At 51.6% G+C, this 23,739-nt stretch overlaps 11 protein-coding genes across 11 annotated transcripts; 6 read left to right on the forward strand and 5 right to left on the reverse strand.

Annotated features, from left to right (window-relative positions):
- Positions 1 to 91: 91 nt before the first annotated feature.
- Positions 92 to 1,030, forward strand: COCVIDRAFT_110092 (hypothetical protein; the record flags this gene model as incomplete). The annotated part of the gene is made up of 2 exons (XM_014697037.1): positions 92 to 935; positions 1,002 to 1,030. The coding sequence occupies 2 exons, from the start codon at positions 92 to 94 to the stop codon at positions 1,028 to 1,030; spliced, it is 873 nt and encodes a 290-aa protein (XP_014552523.1).
- A 176-nt stretch (positions 1,031 to 1,206) lies between these two features.
- On the reverse strand, positions 1,207 to 1,602 carry COCVIDRAFT_30105 (hypothetical protein; the record flags this gene model as incomplete). The annotated part of the gene is made up of 2 exons (XM_014697038.1): positions 1,207 to 1,282; positions 1,343 to 1,602. The coding sequence occupies 2 exons, from the start codon at positions 1,600 to 1,602 to the stop codon at positions 1,207 to 1,209; spliced, it is 336 nt and encodes a 111-aa protein (XP_014552524.1).
- A 391-nt stretch (positions 1,603 to 1,993) lies between these two features.
- COCVIDRAFT_19415 (hypothetical protein) lies at positions 1,994 to 3,253 on the reverse strand (the record flags this gene model as incomplete). The annotated part of the gene is made up of 2 exons (XM_014697020.1): positions 1,994 to 3,163; positions 3,221 to 3,253. 2 exons carry the CDS (start codon positions 3,251 to 3,253, stop codon positions 1,994 to 1,996), a joined length of 1,203 nt encoding a protein of 400 aa, XP_014552506.1.
- A 743-nt stretch (positions 3,254 to 3,996) lies between these two features.
- On the forward strand, positions 3,997 to 7,375 carry COCVIDRAFT_41322 (hypothetical protein; the record flags this gene model as incomplete). Its single annotated transcript, XM_014697039.1, has 3 exons — positions 3,997 to 4,513; positions 4,569 to 7,087; positions 7,139 to 7,375. The coding sequence occupies 3 exons, from the start codon at positions 3,997 to 3,999 to the stop codon at positions 7,373 to 7,375; spliced, it is 3,273 nt and encodes a 1,090-aa protein (XP_014552525.1).
- Positions 7,376 to 9,297: 1,922 nt separating this feature from the next.
- Positions 9,298 to 11,463, reverse strand: COCVIDRAFT_19417 (hypothetical protein; the record flags this gene model as incomplete). The annotated part of the gene is made up of 6 exons (XM_014697021.1): positions 9,298 to 9,548; positions 9,622 to 9,904; positions 9,981 to 10,058; positions 10,134 to 10,699; positions 10,772 to 11,150; positions 11,296 to 11,463. 6 exons carry the CDS (start codon positions 11,461 to 11,463, stop codon positions 9,298 to 9,300), a joined length of 1,725 nt encoding a protein of 574 aa, XP_014552507.1.
- Positions 11,464 to 12,199: 736 nt separating this feature from the next.
- On the reverse strand, positions 12,200 to 12,638 carry COCVIDRAFT_41324 (hypothetical protein; the record flags this gene model as incomplete). The annotated part of the gene is made up of 2 exons (XM_014697040.1): positions 12,200 to 12,406; positions 12,468 to 12,638. The coding sequence occupies 2 exons, from the start codon at positions 12,636 to 12,638 to the stop codon at positions 12,200 to 12,202; spliced, it is 378 nt and encodes a 125-aa protein (XP_014552526.1).
- A 1,040-nt stretch (positions 12,639 to 13,678) lies between these two features.
- Positions 13,679 to 13,984, forward strand: COCVIDRAFT_110038 (hypothetical protein; the record flags this gene model as incomplete). The annotated part of the gene is made up of 1 exon (XM_014697041.1): positions 13,679 to 13,984. A coding segment is annotated over one exon (306 nt), but the record flags the coding sequence as incomplete, so codon positions are not given.
- Positions 13,985 to 16,212: 2,228 nt separating this feature from the next.
- Positions 16,213 to 16,368, reverse strand: COCVIDRAFT_110022 (hypothetical protein; the record flags this gene model as incomplete). The annotated part of the gene is made up of 1 exon (XM_014697042.1): positions 16,213 to 16,368. A coding segment is annotated over one exon (156 nt), but the record flags the coding sequence as incomplete, so codon positions are not given.
- An 882-nt stretch (positions 16,369 to 17,250) lies between these two features.
- COCVIDRAFT_30109 (hypothetical protein) lies at positions 17,251 to 19,403 on the forward strand (the record flags this gene model as incomplete). The annotated part of the gene is made up of 10 exons (XM_014697043.1): positions 17,251 to 17,520; positions 17,574 to 17,766; positions 17,814 to 17,922; positions 17,978 to 18,074; positions 18,143 to 18,177; positions 18,227 to 18,328; positions 18,380 to 18,667; positions 18,724 to 18,745; positions 18,802 to 19,009; positions 19,075 to 19,403. 10 exons carry the CDS (start codon positions 17,251 to 17,253, stop codon positions 19,401 to 19,403), a joined length of 1,653 nt encoding a protein of 550 aa, XP_014552529.1.
- Positions 19,404 to 19,743: 340 nt separating this feature from the next.
- On the forward strand, positions 19,744 to 21,009 carry COCVIDRAFT_110026 (hypothetical protein; the record flags this gene model as incomplete). Its single annotated transcript, XM_014697044.1, has 4 exons — positions 19,744 to 19,798; positions 19,850 to 20,107; positions 20,158 to 20,889; positions 20,942 to 21,009. The coding sequence occupies 4 exons, from the start codon at positions 19,744 to 19,746 to the stop codon at positions 21,007 to 21,009; spliced, it is 1,113 nt and encodes a 370-aa protein (XP_014552530.1).
- Positions 21,010 to 21,408: 399 nt separating this feature from the next.
- COCVIDRAFT_110025 (hypothetical protein) lies at positions 21,409 to 22,449 on the forward strand (the record flags this gene model as incomplete). Its single annotated transcript, XM_014697045.1, has 4 exons — positions 21,409 to 21,481; positions 21,556 to 21,919; positions 22,046 to 22,285; positions 22,338 to 22,449. 4 exons carry the CDS (start codon positions 21,409 to 21,411, stop codon positions 22,447 to 22,449), a joined length of 789 nt encoding a protein of 262 aa, XP_014552531.1.
- Between the last annotated feature and the right edge of the window lie 1,290 nt (positions 22,450 to 23,739).

A 23,739-nucleotide genomic window follows, 5' to 3' on the forward strand; every position in this document is an offset into this window, starting at 1 on the left:
ACGACAACAGACGAACTTGCAGTCGCCGCAGTCAATTTCCATACGATGCGCTTAATGGTATAATAGTGTAAAATCTCGCCCATTCCCTGCAATGCCTGCCTTTTCCCGGGGCTTCGATGCCTTCCTCCGCACCAACACGTTCCGCCTCCCCTCATCACTCCGCGCCGCCCTCTTCGGCACGCCAGAGTCCTTCTTCCAACCCACATCGGCTCAGCGCAGTGCCCGTTTCTTTGCCTCGTCCGCCCTCCGCCGCTACCAGTACAACTACAAAAGCAATCTCAAGTCGAGTTTCGTCAGCAATGACCCGGTCCTGCGACAAGTGGCCCAGACCCGCCAGCCCGTCTTGATATACCAGGCCCCGCGCAACAAATGGTACTATGCCAAAGTGTACGGCACAGGCGCCCTGTGGATTGGCGTCGGCGCTTTCTCCATGAAGTTCAACAATGACATCAAAGATAGAGAGGTGCCGTTCTTCGTGCGGCCTACCTATGTCGTTGTCGGTGCGGCCTTTATCGCCATCGGGTGTTATATCTGCACCGCGCCTACAAACCGCATGAGGATACTGGAAGTCATACCTAGTTTGCAAGGCGGACCCATACAATTACGCATGACGGTCAGAGCAGCCCCGTGGTCCAAGGAGCGCGTCATCTACTCGCAACTGGGAGAAGCGACTATCAGCGAAAAGACGGAGCCCATGGTACGAGAGCTGCTCGAGGCGGAAAGGTTTCGAAAGCAGAAACTGTGGGATGACCTTGGCCACTTGAACATTGCAGCAAGAGTCTGGGAAGGATCCGCCCGCTGGGTGCACCAGAAATGGACAAACTTCTTCTTGCGATTTAAATTCGCAGTCCTGCGCTTCGGCATTGCAAAAGTCAAGGTGCAAGGCGAAGATTGGAAGATTGATTGTTCGGGGTATCTGATGGAAGACGGTAAAGGTAAATTCAATCTTCCTGTCCAACCAACCCTCCTTTACAAGACTCACTACTAACTGTTTTTGCCAGCTGTCGATAGACTCATCGCCGAAGAATAGAAAAATGGCTACTACTGTACGATTATGGGACCTTTTGTACATGTATGAAATGTATAACCAAGACGCAATGTAAAAATATCAAATATGCTCAAAATGGGGTATCATCCTCTTAACCTCCTCCATCCTCCATCCCTTCTCTTCCTTCAGGAGATTTTTTTTTAAAAAAAAAACAAGAATCATTCACTGATATCAAGCCAATACCCCGTCTTACCCTTTCCCTTGTAAAACTCGGTAAAAGCTCCTATCGTCGATCTAAATTTATCTCGCTGTCAGTTCATTCATTCCCCCAAAGAATAAAAAAAAAGAACTCACCCTCTCATCTGCTCCCTATCCTTTGCCTTGTTCCACTCCTTCCAGCGCTCCTTTTCACTCAATGTGGCATCCCGCCACTTCTCTTTTCCGGGTTCGCTGGGTGGTGCGGTGCGGTGTAGGTGCAAGTGCAGTTTTGAGCGCCAAGAGGAAGATGGGGTTGGGGATGCGGAGGAGGAGGTGATGGTGGTGTCTGGGTTGGTGGAGGTGATGCTTTGGACGGAGGTTAAGGCGTCTTTTTTGGGGGAGTCGGGTGAGGACATGACGGGTTTTGTGGTTTGGTTTGGTTTGGTTTGGGGATAGATAGGTGGTACGGTGTGAGTGGGTGAGATGGAAGGCAGGGTTTAGGGGAGATGGGGGGACTACTTTATTGTTTTTGGTCTATGAGGCAGGCTGGATGATGCGTTGGTGCTTGGGGGTGGCTCAGAGGCTGGAGCAAGGAGACGCAGTTGGGTTGCCTTGTCAGGCGTGCCGAAGGACTGAGTCGGGATGCTGGTTGGGTGTGGCTTAGCACGGTATGGCTAGTGTGGCTGAGGCGGTTAGCTACGAAAACAAGGCAGAGTGCTAGCACCAATTACTACGGAGACGAGTATATGCATATTCCACGAGTGTTGGCTGTATTTCTTCATTCCAGTATCACAGTGGACCCCACAATCACGCAGCCAGCTCTACGTCATCAAAGTTCTTGCGTATAAACTTCGTCGCAGCATCCAACCCCTCCTTGACAACATCCGTCTGATTGACAAACCCAATCCTCACATACCCCTTAAATTCCTCGCCAAAGCACGTGCTACCAGGTACAAACATGACACCCGTAGCCTCCAGCAGCTTCTTGCAAAAATCCACAGAGTCGACCGGCTTGCCCTCACGGTGAAACTTGATAAACGCCGTCGTACCAGCCACGGGCTTAACCCACTCACACTCATCCTCATTCTTGATCACAAACTTCTCCAACAGCGCCAGATTCGTCTTTGCAAGCTGGATATTACGCGCAAGCAGACCGTGTATAGTCGACGAGTGTAAAGCATAGGCTGCGACTTGCTCGTCAAAGTAGGACACGGAGATTGTGGTGTAGTGGCGTGCGTCTGCAATCTTCTCAATCAGGTCTGAGCTGCGTGATGCGATCCATCCGACGCGGATGCCGGCGAGCGAGTAAGCTTTGGACATGGAGCCCGTGACGACAACGTTGCTGTAGCCCATGGAGAGGAGAGAGGGCGGGAATTCTTTATCCAAGGGCCCGATGGAGTGGAAGAGGGGACGGTATACCTCGTCGCCCATGATGGTGATGTTCTTCTCCGAGGCAATGGCGACTACATCTTGAAGAAAGGTCTTGCCGAGAACTGCGCCGGTGGGGTTGTTGGGGTTGTTGATGATGATGAGCTTGGTGTTTGGCTTGATGAGGGCTTTCAGGTCTTCGATTGATGGTATCCAGTTGTTTTCTGGTTTGGCCTTCCAGAGGTCGACTTCGGCACCTAGTTGCTTGGGCACATCATAGAGAGATTGGTAGGTGGGGTAGTGACAGATGACATGGTCGCCAGGTCCTACAAGAGTGTATGCAGTCAGGTAGTTTGCCTGGATGGCGCCGGCGGTGGTGAGGATGTTTTCAGCTGGGAGCGGTGTTGCAACTTTTACAGAGTAGAGTCGGGCAAGGTTGTTCCGCAGGTTTTCGCTTCCTCTAATGGCGCCATAGTTGAGGACGCGCGAAGTATCGAACACTTGCCTGTCCTTATCTTCTGACAGGTCGCGTAACTGGTCGACGGAGATTGACGCACAGCATGTCTCGGCAATGTTGTACTTGCATTTTGTCTCATATGCGTCCATCCACTTTTAGTGGTTAGCTTCGCCCCGCATCAAATGGCAGAAATGCGGGGAACGACTTACGGACTCGACTGCGAACTTGTCGATTTTGACCATGTTGTGCTGGATGCGATGAGATGATTGACTATGGACAGAAAGAATACTTGGTAACGATGCTCCAGGAGTCTACTCGGACGTTTGGCACTAAGCGCTCAAATAGTTGTCCGGGTGGTTCCATTCGAGCGGGTCTACTATGTAGTTCGCAGGGCGTGACGAGCGGACATTTTCTTGCCACATGGCTCGCTCCAACGGCGACTAGACCAGGGATGATGGGCTTGCCCTGGCAGATGGACACGAATAGTCTAAACACGGTAGCATGGAACAGCAGTAAGTGATGGTCCCGCACAGGCACCGGGGTCGTCTTTTGCATGTTGGCAGCAACAAGTCGATGACGCGGGCGCCAGGGACTGGGAGCGGCGTGTGCCTCGGTCGGACGGTCCGTATGCATGCTTGGCTGGATCAGGCCCAGCCTCGTCGGCGAATCATCGTGGCGCAATCGCCATGATAGCAACCCGCCTTGTGTTGGTCACCATCACAGTCCTAGCTCCGTGGCCGTGTCTTGTCCCTCGTCGTTATCACACGAGCTTGTCCAGCTCCCTCGCCGCTCCTTTGACAGGCGCTGCTTTTCCATCTTCGACAGCCAGTTGCTATCACTGCTGTCGCGCATCTATCACGGCGACGCGTCGGTCCGATCGCAGCTGCCTGCTATCGCTGGCTCTGCGCCGCATACACACAAACACACGATGCGCCAACGAAGCTGGGCAACGTCGCTCGCCGCCACCGCAGCTGTTGTGTTGGGCATGACATCCTCATCTACCGCTCACAAGACATTTGCCAACTACTCCCTCGCCGAGTCGCCACAGTCGCTCTTCTCCATCTATGGCGATAGGCCTGATGGTTGCCCCCCATGCTTCAACTGCAACCTCGAGGACTTCAAGTGCAAGCAGTTTGCCGACTGTAGCAAGGCCAACGGCCGATGCAACTGCGGTCCTGGATTCGGCGGCGAGGACTGTTCAGAGCCCCTCTGCGGTGCCCTGCCTGATGGCAAGGACCGTTCGCCCAGAGGAGGCGCAAAGGAATGCGAATGCTCAGAAGGCTGGTCTGGCATCAACTGCAACGTCTGCCAAACCAACGATGCTTGTAACGCCATGATGCCCGATGGCGAAGGCGGAGTCTGCTACAAGGACGGCCAATTGGTCAAGGAAAACTTCCAGATCTGTGACATTACCAACAGAAAGATTCTCGACACCTTGAAGGAGAAGAAGCCTCAGGCCACCTTTTCTTGCAACGCCGAAGCCGAAGAGTGTAACTTTCAGTGTAAGTTTTGCTTACACCTATACTCACCCTCTCGCCATCTTGCTGACCTTTGCAGTCTGGGTTGACCAGAGGGAATCCTTCTACTGCGCCCTCGACACGTGCGCCTCCCACTTCACCGCCGAAGCCGATCGTAACATCACAAAGTACCGATGCGAGAACATCAAGTGCGAGTGTATCCCCGACAGGATGCTCTGCGGAGAAGATGGCTCTGTGGACATTGGCGACTTCTTGAGGGAGTCGATCAAGGGTCCTGCAGAGTTTAGGGGCATCTCAGCCGTTAACAAGAAAGAGAGTGGTAGCGTCTTTTCCGAGCCCGCCATGAATGATCTCATCTCGAGCATCTTTGGCGATGAAAGCATCTTCCTACAATGCGACACTGGCGAGTGTCTGTACCAGACTGAAGTACCCGGTTACGAAAGGCCCATCAAGAAGATCAATACGCCTCTCATTGCGGGTGTTATTGCTGGCTGTGCGCTCTTCATAGTCGCAGCTATCCTGGTTATTTGGTACCTCACCCACCGTGCCGAGGCGCAGCGTTATGGTCCCATTCACCTGTCAGACGATGAGGAAGATGAGGACGCGAAACTGCTAGCCGACCACAAGCCAGCCTCTTTCCTCTTCGAAAACGTGGCATATAATCTCAATGGCAGGCAAATTCTCTCTGGAATTTCTGGAGCGGTTCATCCTGGAGAACTTCTCGCCATCATGGGCGCTTCTGGTGCTGGAAAGACCACTTTCTTGGATATCCTCGCCCGTAAGAGCAAAATCGGTGTCGACAGCGGCGACTTTTACATCAACGGAGAAAAGGTTCGCGACGACGAGTTCCGAAGCGTTATCGGCTTTGTCGACCAGGAGGATACCCTGCTGCCTACCCTGACTGTCCACGAGACTATTCTTGACTCGGCTTTACTGCGCCTGCCAAAGGAAATGAGCCTTATCTCAAAACAGCAGAGGGTTGAAGATGTAGAACGCCAACTTGGTATCTACCACATTCGTCACCAGAAGATTGGCTCAGAAGAGAGTGGTCGTGGCATTTCTGGCGGAGAAAAGCGTCGTGTCGGTATTGCCTGTGAGCTTGTCACGTCACCCAGCATCCTCTTCCTCGATGAACCAACCAGTGGCCTGGATGCTTTCAACGCTTTCAACGTCGTCGAGTGTCTCGTCAATTTGGTCAAAAACTACAACCGAACGGTCGTATTCACTATTCATCAGCCACGCTCCAACATTGTCGCCCTTTTTGATCAGCTGATTCTGCTTGCAAAGGGCCGCACTGTCTACTCTGGGCCTTTTGAGAACTGCCAGTCCTACTTTGACGAGCTCGGTTACGCTTGCCCACCTGGTTTCAATATCGCTGATTACATTGTCGATCTTACCATGCACGCAAGTACAGCACGTCAGCCCATCGACGAGGACAGTTCTCTCTTCAACCGTGATCTCAACCGCGATGGACTCACCACCAGCGCAAGCAGTGCAATCGCCATCAAGTCTATTCCTAGCATCAATACCTCTGAGCTTGAGCGAGAACTTGCTGGAAGTCCCAGCAACTCTAGTATGATGCGACCTAAGGGCAAGCGCAGGACATCTATCAAGCAGCAGCAGGAACGCGAGCTATTCACACGCAAGAAGACTTCTACTACTACCGCCAACGATGGCACCATGTCACCCAAGACGGACGAAGAACCCTATGATCGTCGAGGCGCTATCAAAGCTCAATGGCTGAAACTTACTCGTCAACAGGGTGGTGTACCTCCTCAGATTCTCGAAGATCCAGATGAGCTCCCACCTCCTGCTAACGGCGCAACTGGAACCAACTTGGATCTTCTTATCAACGCCTACTCCTCCTCCGAGGTCGCCGCCAGAATTCGCGAAGACATTGCTACTTCAGTCGCAAGCGCCAATCAAGCCAACGGTACGAATGGAAATCAAGAGGTCAATGGATTTATTGCAGCAGGCAAGCTCAAGGGGTTCAAGAAGGTAGGCTTCTTTGGCCAGTTCAAAATCTTGTCTCGACGCACATGGCGTAATCTCTACCGCAACCCGATGCTCATGCTTACCCATTACGCCATCGCCATTGTCCTGGCCGTATTCCTCGGATTCCTCTTCTATGGCCTCACGGACGACATCAAGGGATTCCAGAACCGTCTCGGTCTGTTCCTGTTCGTTCTCTCTCTCTTCGGTTTCAGCAGCTTGACCATTCTCACCGTCTTTGCGCCTGAGAGGCTACTCTTTACCCGTGAGCGTGCCAAGGGCTACTACTCCCCGCCAGCATACTTTGCTTCCAAGGTCATCTTCGACATTATCCCACTTCGCCTATTGCCACCCATTATCCTTGGCATCATCGTTTACCCAATGACGGGCCTCATTCCTGCCTGGCCCAACTTCCTCAAGTTTACGCTTTTCCTTGTTCTCTTCAACCTCGCTGCTGCGGCGATTTTCCTCTTCATCGGTATCGTGTTCCGCAACTCTGGAGTCGCGAACTTGATCGGCGTGCTTGTCATGCTCTTCAGTCTCTTGTTCTCTGGCTTCTTCTTGAACAAGGATAGTATTCCTGGTGTAGCCAAATGGCTGCAATCTGTAAGTCCCATCCACTGGGTTATTAAGGTTATATGTACTAACAACTTACAGTTGTCAATCTTCCATTACGCCTTTGAAGGTCTTATTGTCAACGAAGTCAAATACTTATCTCTTATCGACCACAAGTATGGTCTCGACATTGAAGTCCCTGGTTCAGCTATCCTCAGCTCGTTTGGTTTCAACACGCAAGCGCTGTGGACCGACTGTATCGGATTGGGTGTGTTTGGTGGTGTATTCGTCCTGCTGGCCTACATGGCCATGCATTTGTTGCTCGTGGAGAAGAGATAGTAGGGTCTAGGAAGGGGTCTTGTGAGACTCTTTTATTGCACTGTGTTCCATGTATTGTCATTCCGGTCGTCTAGAGGCACATGGATGGGAGGTATCTTTGCATACATGGCGTTTAGGCCATGACCCTTTTTTTGTTGATGAGTGTTGTTCATATACATCTAACGCATTTTTCCTCTCTCATGGTTTTTATGTCAATGCGTGCTTTGATCCATCCTAATACTTGTATGCTTGAGTAAACAAGACATGATTCGCTTGTGTGACTATCTCCCCCTTCTTCAAACGACACTGAGTACTATTCTAACCTCTCATAGTCTTAACTCTAACCCTAACTAAGAAAAGCTATTCCAAATAGACCTAGAACATTCTGGTCTAGCTTTCCTCGAGTAGTAACACAGCCTTGAAAAGATGATTGCGGCCTAGGATTAAACCTTGCCGTGAAATCAAAAGTATTATTTTGGCTATCTATAGTCGGGTTTCCATTAAGCACAATGTCCAACCTCCCCGCCTGAACCCCATAATCGCCCTTTTGTTGTCAGAGTATTGACCGCCGTTGCTTCGATATTGACATTTCGGCCTAATGGATTTCACCAGCCCACCCGAGCAGCACCTTTGTGTCGTCGTGGGCCTGCGGTGTTGACCGCCCACGGTCCGTGTCTGTCCGAACGGGGATGCACACAGCCTCCGTGATGGTCTCGCCCCCAAAAGTTGGCACTCGGAACTTCGAAGCGTGTGTGTGTGTGTGTGTGTGTGTGTGTGTAGTCTCGGACAAGAATCTTTTTGCAATCTTCTGATGATCCCTGCGCTCGTTGTAAATTGATACGAAGCAACCGGCGCAGTAGACCTGGAATAGGCCGCGTGATATGCATTTCGGATGACTCTTGAAGATAGGCGCACCCGGGGATTCGCTGAGGCCAGAAGAGATTACGGAAGGTTTTCAACCCTTCGCTTGTTGAGCGTGTGGTGTTTCCAGAGCGTCATCGTCGTGTTTGCTCCGCGCTTCGGCTTGTAAAAGTTTCAGGTGGTGGTGCACCGAGGGATGATTTCAAAAAAAACAATATGCTATGCTCCTCCTAAATTAAAAAACTGGTCAACATATAATTCGGCATCATAAGAGCTAAAAAGTGCCATTATAACCCTTCGCCTTCGATGACTACAAATTCATCAGACTCGACATGTCTAGTTTTTTGGAGGCGAGTTCGGCACCAGGATAGAATGGCTATCACCGCCCAAATCCATTGCTCACTATCCTGCCAATTAGCACTTTCACGTCTATATGATTGGAGAATTGAAAAAAAAACTAGACTTACAAACTCCTAAGAAGCTTGTGGAAGCGATGAGGAAGTAGGACAAATGTATGTATGTTATACATCATGGTGATGGAGATAAAGAATAACGTAAATATAATTACTAAGATAGATCTGTGGAGTTGATATGGTATGAAATTCATAAACAAGGTGCGGTTTGGGAGTCCGTCTATTTAAATCACTCTAAAGATTAAAAGTCGAAAAGACGGTGGATAAAGATTAAACTTGCTACTCAATGAATGGGTTATGAATAGACATGTGTAATCCACAAATCATAAACATGTATAGTCTCGGGACGTGTAACGTAAGGTAATACTGTACATGGGGGTGTACTTGATTAGTTTGGTTTAGTTTTTTTTTGTTTATTGCATATTTGAAAGGGAGTGTAGAGAGTGGGCAGCATCCCAGCTACGAGTTTCTACTCCAGTAAGTCCACGGATACCTTCAACCTTCGCTGCCGCTGCTTTAGGATGAATTCAATTAATGTATGTATGTTTCCTATGCTGCATGCATGTCTAGGCTGATAGCGGGTGCCCAGCACACGCAAATCCAGGCCCGTTTGTCGGAGCGGAAGTGTTGTCATGTAGAGAACGAGAGTTGGGGTTGCCAAACTATTATCTACGCTTTTAGACTCTGAAACCATGCCCGTGGGTTGAAGTTGTGCGGCCTGCGAAGCAGCAAGTCTCGTATCCAGTGTCTTCCTAGAAAAGTGCCGCTAGCAAATGCCGCAATAGTGATGAGCCGCAGTACCGTCTTGCGCGCGTGCGGATGAACTTCTTTGCCTGTTTTCTCATCCAGATATACGAAATCGGTTTTCTTCCAGAAGATGCTTCGGAGCCAGAACATGAATTGCCAGTCTGGATACATCACTACGCATGTCGTTAGTTTCCTACTCTTTCTCAAAGCATGTGGATTTGCGAAGAGACAATCATATGTACTTACTATGGTTAAGTCCCGTCTTACGATCAACAGCCCAATTCACACATCCAGTTGACCAGACTAGCTTCTTTGCTTCGGCTTGTGTCCATTGGGAATCTGCGGCCGCGGCTTCAGACTTGACTTCGACGGTTGCTGGCGCCGCGGTGAAGAAGCTCGGGAGCAATGACTGTGACTGGTACCACGGCAGTGATTTGATGATGGGATCGAGAAGGCGTAACATGAAATTGATCTGGCACTCGGTGCTGTATATAACACTGAGATGACCGGTAACTGTATTCGGACCCATCTGAACAGATTCGTAAGATGTGAAGTCAGTGTATATGTCTCACCCGCGTTTTCGGACACGTATTTCTCTTACTTACCAGTATGAAGAAGTTAGGAAAGTGCGGCACAACAGTGCCAAAGTACGCTTGTGCGACGCCGCGGAAGGTTTTATCCCACTGCCCAAGTTATCAATCACCCACTCCTTTCTCCAGTAAAAACCCGGGGGATAATAGCAGAAAAGGTCAACTTACATACTCCCTCAACTCCACCCCATTCCTCCCCACAATCTCCATCGGCACCAACATCTGCACCGTCTCAAATCCCGTCGCCAAAACAATCGCATCCGCCCTAACCTCTCTCCCTCCCCTCGTCACAACCCCCGTTTCCGTAATCCTTTCCACAGCATCATCAAACACCAACTCGACATTCTCCCGCCACAGCGTCTTCAGGTAGTCCGTATCCAGCACCTTCCTCTTACACCCGACTTCCGTGTTCGGGATAAGCGCATCCCAGTACCGCGGGGGCGCCACGCTCTTGACATACGCTTCGTTTTCGCTAGCGAGGGCCTGGCGGATGGCGCGGCCGGAGTCGATGGAGAAACCGCGGTAGTCGCGTTCCATATCAACGTAGAATTTCAGGCGGTAGAGGCGCATGGCGAGGGGGACGTGGCGCATGATGGCTTTGAAGGTGGAGGAGTAGACGGGGTTTTCGCGCTGCGAGAGGAATTGAGCGCGGCGGCTGAATTGGGTGAGGGTGCGGGTTGCGTTGGGGGGGTTGGAGAGGATGGGGACGAATTGGGTGGCGGAGCAGCCGTTTCCTTGAGGGGTGTTTGTTAGTCTCGTTCATATGGTTTTCGGGGTTGTGATGAAGGAGATGGGGGAGAGGGTACCGAGAACAACAACGTCTTTTCCACCCCAATCAAACTCATGATCCCACCTTGCGGAATGGAATAACCGTCCTTTGTACGTTTCTGCACCTGGGATGTCGCATTCCTTGGGCACAGACAGGGCTCCCACGCCCGACACTAGAATCTTCGCCTTCCGGACGCTCTTCTCCTTCGTTTCCAGATCCAAAACCTCGACTTCCCAGATCTTATCCTCCTCATTCCATACCGCTTTCTCTACAGTGGAGTGAAACCTTATATGCTCAAGGACCCGATACTGCTCTGCCACGCCCCGGAAATACGCCTGGATCTCGCCTTGGTGCGAGTACTTGCGGCTCCAGTCTGGATTCAGTGCGAAGCTATACGAGTAAAAGTGTGAAGCGACCTAACTATCCCATCAACTTCTCTCTTTCTCCTCTTTCCTTTCATACCTGTCTCTGCAAAAAAAAACCCTCCATCAGGGTTTGAATAGCGAACAAGGGCGGAGGGGGTTTATAGCAAGAGAGGGGAGGGTAAGGAAAGAAACTCACATCACACCCACACCCAGGATACGTATTCACATTCCACGTCCCACCCACATCCCCGCTCTTCTCCACAATCTCAAAAGAACGAAGATCATACATCCGGATGAGTTGCACAGCGAGCCCAAGCCCGCTCATTCCCGCGCCTATAATCAGAACGTCCGTATCGACCGCCATTACTTCTTCTCTTCTCACGTACTATCCGCAGGACAATCAAGAGCAATCCAAACGACCGACAAGTAAACAAATGTGGAAACTGTGATTACGAATGCGAAATATCTACAGCCTACGTTCTTCGCATGGAAAGATGTTCGCATGCCAGATTTTGGAGTCATATCTACCATCTATTTACCTATCTATGCTTCCCCTCACTTATCTAAGCTCAATCGGTTCTTCCCCCCCCCCCCCCCCTCCAAGTTACCAACCGGAACTTGCTTTACTTACCTTTTCCTTTCCTTCCCGTCCACACACACATACCATACGCAGCAGAAATTATCTATATCATCTTTACTCCATTTCACGCACACTCGATTTCCTCTACAAACAACACTCATCACACCAGCAAGTCTACCGAGTGCCTGCGAAACAGGAATACCGTGCAAGTCGGACCAATTAGGTGTGCCGGGTTTAGCAAGTAACGTCGTGCGGGGGGGGGGGGGGAACCCTGCTAGTTTTGGGTGCTAGGACACGCGTGGAGTTAGTTTTGCTGCGGTATGATTCGGGGTTGTTCGTTTTGGGTATTCCGGTGGTAGGCGTGGGGGGGTTGGGGGTTTTGCGCGCGCGTGGGGGGTAGTTCGTATAGAGGGAGCGTGAGGGTTGCGTTGGGCGGATGGTGGCGGGTGTTGATGGGTTCACTTGGTTTGTTTTTGGAAATGAGGGGGAGGGGAGGACTGGTAATACATGGGTAGTGATTTCATTGAGGAGTATCATTTTCTTGGAGTCTAGTAATATGACGTCGGTGTAGATGGGCCTGATTTTTATGTAGTCCGTCCAATAGGCCCCCGGATTCTTTTCTTGTCTTGCATTTCTCACAGCTCACTCGTATTCGTCTCGTCTTCATTAGGAATTCTCCCTGTTCCTGCCATGAATCCTGGCGTAAGTGGCGTGTCAGAGAGAAAATCTTCATCAGTATCAAAGTCTGTATACTCAATATCCTGGAGATTTCCTCCCTGCTTCTCCACCAACGCACTCGCGTCAGTGGTATCATTATCCACTTGCTCAGCCGTTGAAGGCCCAACTGTATGCCGCCGGTTCGGCGACATTTGTCGCAGCGCTGAACGCGTACTGGGCGATGTTTTGCCTGAGGCGGGTTTAGAGACTGAATTGGGCTTCTGAGCGTACGGCGTGAGCATGGTGGGAACTTTGAAAGCCGTTCGTGGTTTCAGGCGTTTGGGTGCTGGGATATTGGCTTTCGAAGATGACTCAAAAGACGCCTCGACAGTATCTTCTGTAGTCGAGTCTGTCATTGGCGTGATATCCTCGGGTACAATAAAGGCGGATTTGCGTCGCCGTTGAGTTCGCGGCGCGCGTGTAGTCGTGGTTGCGGCAACGTCCTTGTAGGATCGAGACGCGGAGCGAATGGCGAGTGGTTGTTGGGATGAGACACCAAAATGTGCCAAGACGTTCTTGTGGATGGCTCTGCGCTCCTCGAGCTCATCTTCTTGTTCTTTGCAAAATTCTTCGAGCTCTTGGATTCTAGACTCTAGGTGTGGAATGATTTCTTGGAGTTGCTCAATCTGTTGACGCGATTTTTCGTGATCATGCTCTTCTTGCTGGTAATCCTCCAAAGCATTTTGTAGTTGATCTTCAAGAGCCTTACAAACATCTTCAGCCTTCTCATTGAGTGCCTCGATATCGTCGGTATGCTGAGCTGCTAGGTCCTTGAGCCTGGCTTCCGACGTCTCTTGTAACTCTCGGTGCATGCTTTGCAATGCATCCAAATTTTTCAAGGCTTCTTCCAACTCTACTTCCTTCTCTTCCAGAAGGCGGCGGTATTCCGATACTCGTGTCTCAAGACGTGCAACGCCGTCGTTCTGGTTAGCAGCGTTTGACCTTTCATGTTGAAGTGTTTCCTCCACATCCTGACAGCGACGTTGTAGATTCTCATATTCCTTGGCAAGTGTATTGTGGTCCTTCTCTCGTTGAACTCCGGAGTGCCTTAACTCACTGATGGTATCGTTCAGCTGCTGTATCTGCGAATCATGGACACGCTTATCTTCTTCATGCTGAAGAATACTTGATTGCAGCGCGAGCTCCTTTGCGCTAAAACTCTCCTGAGCAGCCTTGAGCGCCTCATTCGCGTTCGATCTTGACTCTTCAAGGAGTGTCTCCAATTCTTTGGCCTTGGACTGCGCTTGCACCTTTTCTTGGGTAATAGCAGCCTTCTCGTCCTGTAGGCGGCCTTGGTCTTCTCTCAGATCTTCCAGCTCCTTTTCTAAGCCTTCTAGCTGATCGACAGAGTCTTCGTTTTGTATTCGTAATGACTCAACTTCATCGCTCAGGGAGCGGATTTGCTCCTCGAGTTCGGTTGATTTTTCCTTCTCCCTACGTAGCGGTTCTTCGACCGTGTTGCAGCGCGTTTCAAGGTCAGTGCAAATTTGTGCTACTGAACGTAAGATGGCGTCTCTCTGGTACTTTCCCTGGCTCTGTAGTTCTGAGTCAAGGCGTGTACTCCAGTCTTCCAAATGCTGACCAGTGATTTGTGTGTTTGCAGCTTGGAAGAGTGATAAGGGTGTATTCTTTGGCATCTCAGAAACATATGGGCAGGTGCCCGCTACAAGTGGCAGGTCCCGTTGTGCCTTGACAAGGGCCATTATAAGAGTATGAGGTAATGTCGGCTCTCCTGGCTCGGCAGCGAGAATGACGGTGATCAGGGAAGCAAGGACAGCAGCGATGAGCTGCCGATAGAACGATGCCATATGGGTACAGGCGGCTTTACGATTTGGGTCGAGCCGCACAAGACGCCAGATCTTATATTGAATTGCCTTTGACGACAAACCGCGGAGTGCATTGCCCCGTAATACGGAAGAAGACAGGGTAGCAGTGGTGAGCTCATCTACAAAATCGACAAGATTAGACATGTGCCTGGGGCTTGGTTGTGTAGCACAAGTATCTATGACAAGTGAAAACAGTGCCTGGATATCTGGAATATACGCCTGTCTCAATCAGCTGAGTGGTTCACAATGGTTTCCGATGTGCTTACTCCGAATCTAGGAAGTGATACTGATAGCAATTCAGAAAGGCCGGCTGGCTCCGCTGCACATACAGCATCAAAGACACATGTTGTATACCGCGTCACTATACTTTGGGGCAGTTTCCTTGAGCCGGAAAGCTGACCAAAGAAGAACAGGGCCTCTAACTGGATGGTCGGAATAGAAGCCGACTCTTCTATCCTTGATCGGCATTTATCAAAAAGCAGTGCCCCTTTCTCAAGCTTGATCCAACTATCTCTGATGTCTATGTCGATGCATTGCATGATTCTAGAGGCAATACGCAAGCCTTCAATTACTTCGTCATCGTCGACGGGGGCTTTGAGGAGCCACAAGATATTCAAGCACGTCATTTGTATATTCTTGTACAAGTCTTTGGTAGAGCCAAATAGTTTTTGGCCGGATGGTGTTACCCATTGCTGCATTAGCTTCTGGGTAGAGACGGGCTCATGACTTGTGTCGGAAGCGTGGGCAGACTGGATGCCTTCTGGATGCTCGGCGATAATGACTATGCCACACAGCCATAACAGCAGCATGGCAGACTCACCAGATACATTGTTTTGCAAGATGCGACAAATCTCGGTATCGAAGCGTCGTCTAGCAGCACTAGGAAGGAGACGGTGGAGCTGAGCACATGCTCCATTGAGCATGCGGTATACCGACTTCAAGGCATCGGAACTGGGGTTCTGTGAAGCCTTTTCAAAGACGTGGAGCAGAAAGGTCTGTGCGGCCGCAGGCAAGGGAATTGCGTCTGGCAAAGGGTACGACAGAAGTAGCACACATAGTTCTCCGAGCTGGTGCTGGGTTAGGGTGAGGGGATGGTGGCAAAGCGTGTACTACTTACGTCGTTGAAGTCTTGCTTGGAGGAAACGGCCCTCTCCAATAGACCGTTTAGCAGGCCCGGGTAGGTAATCAATAGCTGGCGACGGAACTCGGGTGCGTAGCCTGCATAGGGGGAGGCAGTCAGCCGGTGTGGTAACAAGAAGCGGTCAAAAGCTTACACAGACGATGCAGGACACGCAGCGTGTAAGCCGCCAGCGGCAAGGCATCGCGGACGATTTTGGCCAGGGCGGTCAGGGCGCATGGGGAACGGTGATGGATAGAGGTGCGGATGGTGGGTAGGTCGGCATGCGCGAGTAGGTGGGACAGAGGCTGTGTGTGAGATGTTGGTCAGACAATCAATCAATCAAGCACGGTAGGATGCAGAAGTGACGAGTCATGTGGTTGATGGTGCAATACGGCAATACTAATACACGACTTACAGACAGCGAGGGAGGATATGGACATTTGATGATCCTCGTCAGTTCCGCATTGAGCTGTGCGCCCAAGTCTGCCGTGGGGGCCCCGTTTGCCATGGCTGGCCTCGGCTTTCAAGGTTGCAACTAATGTACGTAGGAGGAGTAGTAATAGTAGTAGTCGTGGGTTGTTCTGGTTCCCATGCAAAGTGTGCAGCGCGTCGGATCGCCTACTATACTTTAGCGATCTTGTTTGGCGCTCTCGCGTTCCTCCGACAACCGCGCCAGCCAATCTTTGTGCGCTGTAGTCGCAGTCGTATAGTCGTGTGTACATACACTATACGCATGTAGTATGCAGTGTAGTATGTCCAGACATGGGCCGCGAGCATTCCCCCGCCTTGCACAGCCGCCTGCACCGCATGCTTGTTTGCTTTTTCTGGCAGTGCCTGGACGCCTGATTGACGGTGGGTGATGCCGTTGCGTCACGGCTGCTTGGATGCGCCATCGACGTCTGTCTTGTCGTGTCTTTTCTTGTCGGAAACCGCCCTTTGTGCATGGATGGATGGCCATGGCCGACAAGCAAAGGCCGACTGGAGCGGCTCTTGACGGCGGCGTGGCATGTCGCTGTGGATGCAAACGGCCCCCACTGCTGAGGTAATTGGATGACGGCCGTCCAATCCACGCTATCCACGCCCTCTTGCTCGCCATCCAGATCCCCCCCGGGCCTTTTGCTTCCCATCCCGACGGTTGTTGTTGTTGCTGCTGCTGAGCCTCACACATGCCATGTCTGTGTATCCATGTGCCGGCCGCCACGCTTCCAGGCACATACACACGCACACTCATCTCTCCTGCCAGCTGGCCCTTGAATCCATATTACATCTCTCTGGAATAGGAAAAAACAAAAGCAAAAACTCGGCCCTGTTCCATCTGCATTTGCTTGCGACCCTAGCCGGCGCCTCGTCACGCGACTGACGACGCCTTGACTGTCATCCACCGTCAGTCGCCACGCTGCATATCCATAGCATACCACCGCCTCTGTCTGCCGTTGCCGCCCTGGCCTTCCCCGCAATTGCCTCGCCGGCTTCCAAGCCCCCTTGCAGCTGATCACGCTCAACCGGCTTCATTTGCTGCTGCACATCGGTAACCCAGTCAGCCTCCCACGCGCCCCATGCCTCTTCTCCTCCATCAACCACACTATGTGGTCTTGCGGCCTTGCCCGTGCGCTGGCCCATGACGCCCAAAGCCTTGCCCAAAACAACAATGGCGCCCTATGCCTGTACCTTGAATCATCTTCTTTCCGCTTTTGCTGTCCTTGTCCTCTACCCGTGAGCCCCATAAAATGCTTAGTGCTGCCATCCATTCCTCTAGCTCGCAAATCGCGCATGGGCCCATAGTCTCCGTCACTGAAGCCTGCCTCGACCTGTAGTCTGGCCAGGTAGACCAACTTCTTCTTTCTTTCTTTCTTCTTCTTTTTTTCTTACTTTCCTATTTCTCTCCTCGCCTCTCTCTTTTTTTAAACCATGTTCTGGCAAGCAGCAGCGCGAGTCAGGCACACAGTCTCGCCTTTGCTGAGGCGAGCAGGCACTCGGGCACGAAGCGGAGCCGACCGAACCTTTACATCCCACGCCAACCAACGACCCTTCTGGAACTCTGGGCGAGCCTTGCTCTTCTCTGCCGTCACTGGCACAACCACCTACTTTTACGGCGCCAATGACGAACCCCACCGCATCCAAATGCCATGGCTCAAGTCCACCGGTCCTCAGTATGCAAACAAGCATGAGATGGAAAAGGTGTGTTTATCAGAGACCATACGTTTGCACGTCATCCATGCTCAACACTCCAGGCCATCACCGAGCTGAGGGAACTGCTGGGAGAGGAAGTAATCAGCACCGACGATGAAGATTTACACAGACACGGCTACTCGGAATGGTCCTCCATCAACATTGACCAGCTCCCGGTCGCCGTGGCATACCCAAAGTCGACTGAAGAGTGCTCCGCCATTGCCAAAATCTGCTTCAAGTACAGGATACCAATGAGTACGCACGCCATGCCTTTTCCAACCCTCCCTACTAATACCGCAAAGTTCCCTACTCTGGCGGATCAAGCTTGGAGGCAAACTTCTCGGCTCCCTTTGGTGGCATGAGCATCGACTTTGCCTTTATGGATCGAATCATTGCCTTGCACGAGGATGAGTGAGTCGGCAATGCCTAGCACCTAGAGCGAGGGCACTGCTGACTAAACCTGTAGCATGGACGTTGTCGTCCAGCCTTCTGTGCCCTGGATGAGTCTCAACGATCAGATCAAAGAGTCTGGTCTTTTTTTCCCTGTTGATCCCGGCCCATCGGTATGCATACACCTGTCACCTGACTGTGCACCACATAGCCACCCAACTTTTATTGACAAACGTGTCAGGCCCGAATTGGAGGCATGGTAGGCACCAGCTGCAGGTGGGTGCGGTTATCTACGCTGCACGGATATTGCAACTAATCATCGCAGCGGAACTAACGCCGTGCGATACGGAACCATGAAGGATTGGGTCATCAACCTGACCGTCGTACTGGCTGACGGCACGGTCATCAAAACCAGACAGCGGCCCCGGTATGCATATTCCCACGTATTTGCTTCACAGCATCACTGATGGCTTTCTAGAAAATCGTCTGCTGGCTACAACTTGACAAACCTCTTTATTGGGTCCGAAGGTACCCTCGGCATCGTCACAGAAGTGACCCTCAAGCTAGCTGTCATACCCCAAGAGACGAGCGTTGCAGTTGTGACCTTTCCTACAATACGCGATGCTGCAGCTGCAGCCTCTAAAGTGCTGCGGGCCGGGGTCCCTGTAGCCGCCATGGAGATCATGGATGACGTGCAAATGGGCGTCATCAACAAAGCGGGTGCGACGGCAAAAAAATGGAAGGAATTGCCGACCATGTTCTTCAAGTAGGTTTCCCAGATAGATTAGATCTTGTGAAGCCAGAGCTAACAGCTGCAAACAGGTTCTCGGGAACAAAAGCAGGGGTATGTTCAGCCCTACAGCCGCGCATTTACCCAGAACGTAACTAACTGCATACTAGGTACAGGAGAACATTGAGCTGGTCAAGGCTATCGCAAAAGCCAATAAGAGTGGTGATTTTGAATTTGCTACAGATGCCGAGGAGCAGAAAACTCTTTGGTCGGCTCGCAAAGAGTCGCTTTGGAGCATGATGGCACTCCGTCGCGAAGGTGACGAGGTTTGGTCAACAGATGTCGCAGTCCCCATTTCCCGGCTCCCAGACATTATAGGTATGACCCTGCAATAGCAATTTCGCTCAGATCTTTTCTTCCATTCTTGCCTAACACTACTACAGAAATCTCCAAGAAGGAAATGGACGACCTTGGCCTTTTTGCAAGCATCCTTGGTCACATCGGAGACGGAAACTTTCACGAAAGCATCATGTACAACAGCAAAGACCCCAAAGAGCGAGCTGCCGTTGAAAAGTGTGTTCACGACATGGTCGACCGAGCGCTCGAGATGGAAGGTACTTGCACCGGCGAGCATGGCATTGGACTCGGAAAAAAGGCATCGCTCCAGAAAGAGCTTGGTGTTGATACCATCAACGTAATGAGGTGCATCAAAGGTGCATTAGACCCTTACTGGCTCATGAACCCGGGTAAAATCATGGACGCTCAGGCATAGCTAATGCCGCTACTTTGCTTCTTTTTTCTTTTTTTTTCGTTCAAAAGCCGATATTATGCATTGGGAGGGATGTCTGACCATCTGCACTGCATCTGCTGGGGGGATGCACAGATCTCGCCCATTGATGTTTTTAAAAATGTTCTTAGTAATGAAAAGTTTACGCTCTGCAGATTTGGGGGAAAGTGACCTAAATTGCCATAGCTGACAAGGCGAGCGTGGGACCTCCGCGATCGGTGGTCGCGTTTTCCACCCCACCCCCGCGCGTCATAACTTCCCGACTTAAACTTTGGGAACTCGATTGACTCAATCTCATAATTTTACATTCTATTCTACCATAACCATGGACGCCGAACATTTTACGTCTCCTAAGAAGGAATTCCCCAAGAAGAAGTGCGGTAAGCATTTGCCACCCAACAGGAATGACTGATTGACTGACTCAATCAAAGGCGTGCTCGGCGCAACTGGCTCTGTCGGCCAACGCTTTATCCTTCTCCTCGCACTCCACCCACATCTCGAGCTACACGCGGTCGGAGCCTCGGAGCGATCGGCTGGCAAGAAGTACAAAGATGCGGTCAAGTGGAAGCAAGCACTGCCGTATTCAGAGCGCATTGGAGAATTGGTAGTGAAGAAATGCGTACCCGAAGAGTTCAAGGACTGCGACCTAGTCTTCTCTGGACTTGACAGCGATGTTGCGGGAGACGTTGGTAAGTGCGCTACTTCAAATCCCGTGCGCTGGAGCTTACATTTCGTGTAGAGATGGCCTTCCTCAAGGCTGAACTTGCCGTCTTCTCCAACGCAAAGAACTACCGCCGCGATCCTCTCGTCCCACTCGTCGTTCCCACAGTAAACCTTCCACATCTCGACGTGATCAAGCACCAGAGGCAGCACCACAAGCTAGAAAAGGGTTTTCTGGTGTGCAATTCAAACTGCGCTGTCATTGGAATTGTGATTCCTTTTGCTGCGTTGCAAGATAAATTTGGTCCTATTAACCAAGTGTCAGTCGTTACAATGCAGGCAGTCTCAGGCGCTGGCTACCCCGGCGTCAGCAGCATGGACATCATCGACAACGTCGTACCCTTTATTTCGGGTGAAGAAGACAAGCTCGAGACTGAAGCCTCCAAAATCCTTGGAAGCGTCAATGAGGGTGTCACTGGTTTCGTAGACCAGCCCATGAAGATCTCCGCCGCATGCAACCGTGTTCCAGTCCTAGATGGACACACTGCATGCGTATCGCTACGCTTCGAGCGTCGCCCACCACCCAGCGCAGAGGAGGTCAAGCAGGCAATGCGCGACTATATCTCAGACGCGCAAAAGCTGGGCTGCCCCTCTGCGCCTAAGAAGGCAATTGCAGTCATGGACGAGCCCGATAGGCCGCAGCCAAGATTAGATAGGGAGACTGACAGAGGATATACTGTCAGTGTAGGAAGAATACGCGAGGACGAGTCTGGTATCTTCGATATCAAGTTTGTTGCACTAAGTCACAACAGTAAGTTGAATACCATACTGGAGACATAGAAAGCGATACTAACTGTTCGCAGCGGTTATCGGAGCGGCAGGCTCGTCCATCCTCAACGCAGAGGCTGCTGTACTAAAGGGATACGCCTAAAGTGGACAAGAAAGAAAACATGTTGATAGCATTGAAGTTGAATCAAAATTTCAAAGTCAAAATTCATCGGACTTGAATACCCTGACGTGTTGTGACGGGCTCAGCAGCAATGTCCGTTGAGAGTTGTGCTGACCTGACCGTGAAACTAAAGGAAGCAAAGCATTCTCGTACGGTTCAATTTCAATCACTGCATTTTTCAACTCGAATATATCTTACTAGGCGTTCCAAGTATCTATTTGTGAGGGTGATCCACACCGAGGCGCTAGTCTTGGCGGCGACGCTAGTGCTCGGTTAGCACACGGCGCTAGTGTGGGAATTTGATCAAATCTTCCCACCTCGATTTCGTACTCTGACAGGACTTCCGACAACCTCGACGACTAACCTCACACAACAGTCAAAATGGCGCGTGGACCCGTGAAGCACCAGAAGCGCCTCAGCGCGCCCTCGCACTGGCTCTTGGACAAGCTGTCCGGTACGCTCGACTCCCGCACGCCCGCAATCGGCGGTGCAAAGCAACATGGCGAGCATCAAATTGACAATTCCCAGGTGCCTACGCCCCCAAGGCCTCGCCCGGTCCTCACAAGCTCCGCGACTCCCTTCCCCTCGTCATCTTCCTCCGCAACCGTCTCAAGTATGCGCTCAACGCCCGCGAGGTCAACGCCATCCTCATGCAGCGTCTGGTCAAGGTCGACGGCAAGGTCCGCACTGACAGCACCTTCCCCACTGGATTGATGGACGTCATCTCCATTGAGAAGACTGGCGAGAACTTCCGTCTGATCTACGACACCAAGGGCCGCTTCACCGTCCACAGGATAACAGACGAGGAGGCACAATACAAGCTCGGCAAGGTCAAGCGTGTTCAGCTTGGCAAGGGCGGAATTCCCTACTTGGTTACGCACGATGCGCGAACGTAAGTTCTCGCTCTATCAGCCGTTGGACCACAGTTTGGGCTAGGTGACTGAAGGGAAACCTCTTTCACCAGGCATACGACCAGGGTCTGGCTATGTCCGAATTACTGCTAAACATATATGTGTAGGATCCGTTACCCCGACCCCGCCATCAAGGTCAACGATACCGTCAAGGTCGACCTCGCCACTGGCAAGATCTCCGACTTCATCAAGTTCGATACTGGCGTCATCGTCATGGTCACTGGTGGTCGTAACATGGGCCGTGTTGGTGTCATCACCCACCGTGAGCGCCACGACGGAGGCTTCAACATTGTCCACATCAAGGACGCTGTTGACAACGAGTTCACCACTCGTGAGTCCAACGTCATGTAAGTTTCTTTGTAGTGACGTTGCAGCAGTGAAATACTAACAAACGAGCAGTATCATCGGAAAGGAGAAGCCATGGATCTCTCTGCCAAAGGGCAAGGGTGTCAAGCTCTCGATCGCTGAGGAGCGTGACCGCCGCCGTGCGTACGCCCTCGCTGGTCACTAAATGTGACACGGGCGGGTGTTTAGTAGTAGGTTAGCGTATGAAGTACCCATGAATTCATGAGCATTGGTGCAGGACTCGGAAACTCGAAAAAACCAGGCGTTCGTGACCCCTTGTGGGGAGGTTGACGCGGATCTTGCGGATCTGCTTATCATAGGAATACCATGAGTGAGGCCGAGAATCAAACAAAATAAACAGTTGAGGAGCCTTGCGGCTCAAACATTGAGCATGAATTGTAAGCGGAGCATTGTGATTGTGAGACAGTGTCGTGTGCGAAGTGTGGTTTTGGAGGAGTGCAAAAGCAAACAAGGCATTGCGACGGATGTACCCAATGGGACGCGGAACCAAGAGATGAGTTGGTGGCGCCGAAAAGATGATATTTCCGGGGCTTAGTACCGTCAAGACTAGACTGGGGTGCATGGCGGTAGCAGATAAGGGGACGGACAGGGCTATGTTTGCGCGCTCTTTGGGGGGAGAGCCCATTGGCATGAACAGGAAGCGTGCGTAGAGAGAGAGAAGGTGTCGGAAGCAGACGAGACACGACAGAAGAGGAATTGAGGCCAGCTGCTCTGCCTCAGGACTAGGCTATGGAGGCTCTGCGCGTTTCAGCAGAACCCAGTGTTTGAAGCACCGAGCGTGCCTGGACGATCACTCTGGGGAGGGCCGTGCAGGCTAGACGAGATGAGACGATGGACTTGTCGGGGAAATGGCAAATGGCACGCCTGCACGGGCACGCATGCTGGTGAATATTGCGCCGAACAACAGGCACTATGAACAGGGAAGCACACTGGTTGGCGCTGTGAGACGGAGAGAAGATCCAGGGGGTTAACGCGCACACAACGTGAGGCTGTCGCGTTCAATCTCAGCGCATCGGGCTCGAGTTGCTAATAATTGATTTTCCTGTGCCTGGTTCCTGTGCCTGGTTCCTGTCGCTCGTCCACTCCCAACCCATCATCACGTCACGATCGAGTCCGCAGCGGTGGTTTGACGGCTGGATAGCGTCCCGCATTCCAAGCAGCCGCAAGCAGGTTTATCGGTGACTAGCGGCCAAAGCCCCCAACGTTCGCATCCATCTCTGGTGCCGTTTGCGCTATTGGCTGCCCGCCCGCCCGCTTGTACCGTTGCAGCTTACAGCTTGCTTGTTCTTTTGGCCCTCCAGCCTCCCGCCCACTATCCTCCACCCTCGTGTCTACGCCAACACGCCCACGCCCACGCTTCCCCGCAACCGAAACAGCCAGCGACCGTCAATCTTCCGCCGGCTGTCTGTGTCAATTGCGTCGCTGTCCTGCATCG

Source organism: Bipolaris victoriae (genome assembly GCF_000527765.1).
Source record: "Bipolaris victoriae FI3 unplaced genomic scaffold scaffold_107, whole genome shotgun sequence".
Classification (NCBI taxonomy): domain Eukaryota; kingdom Fungi; phylum Ascomycota; class Dothideomycetes; order Pleosporales; family Pleosporaceae; genus Bipolaris; species Bipolaris victoriae.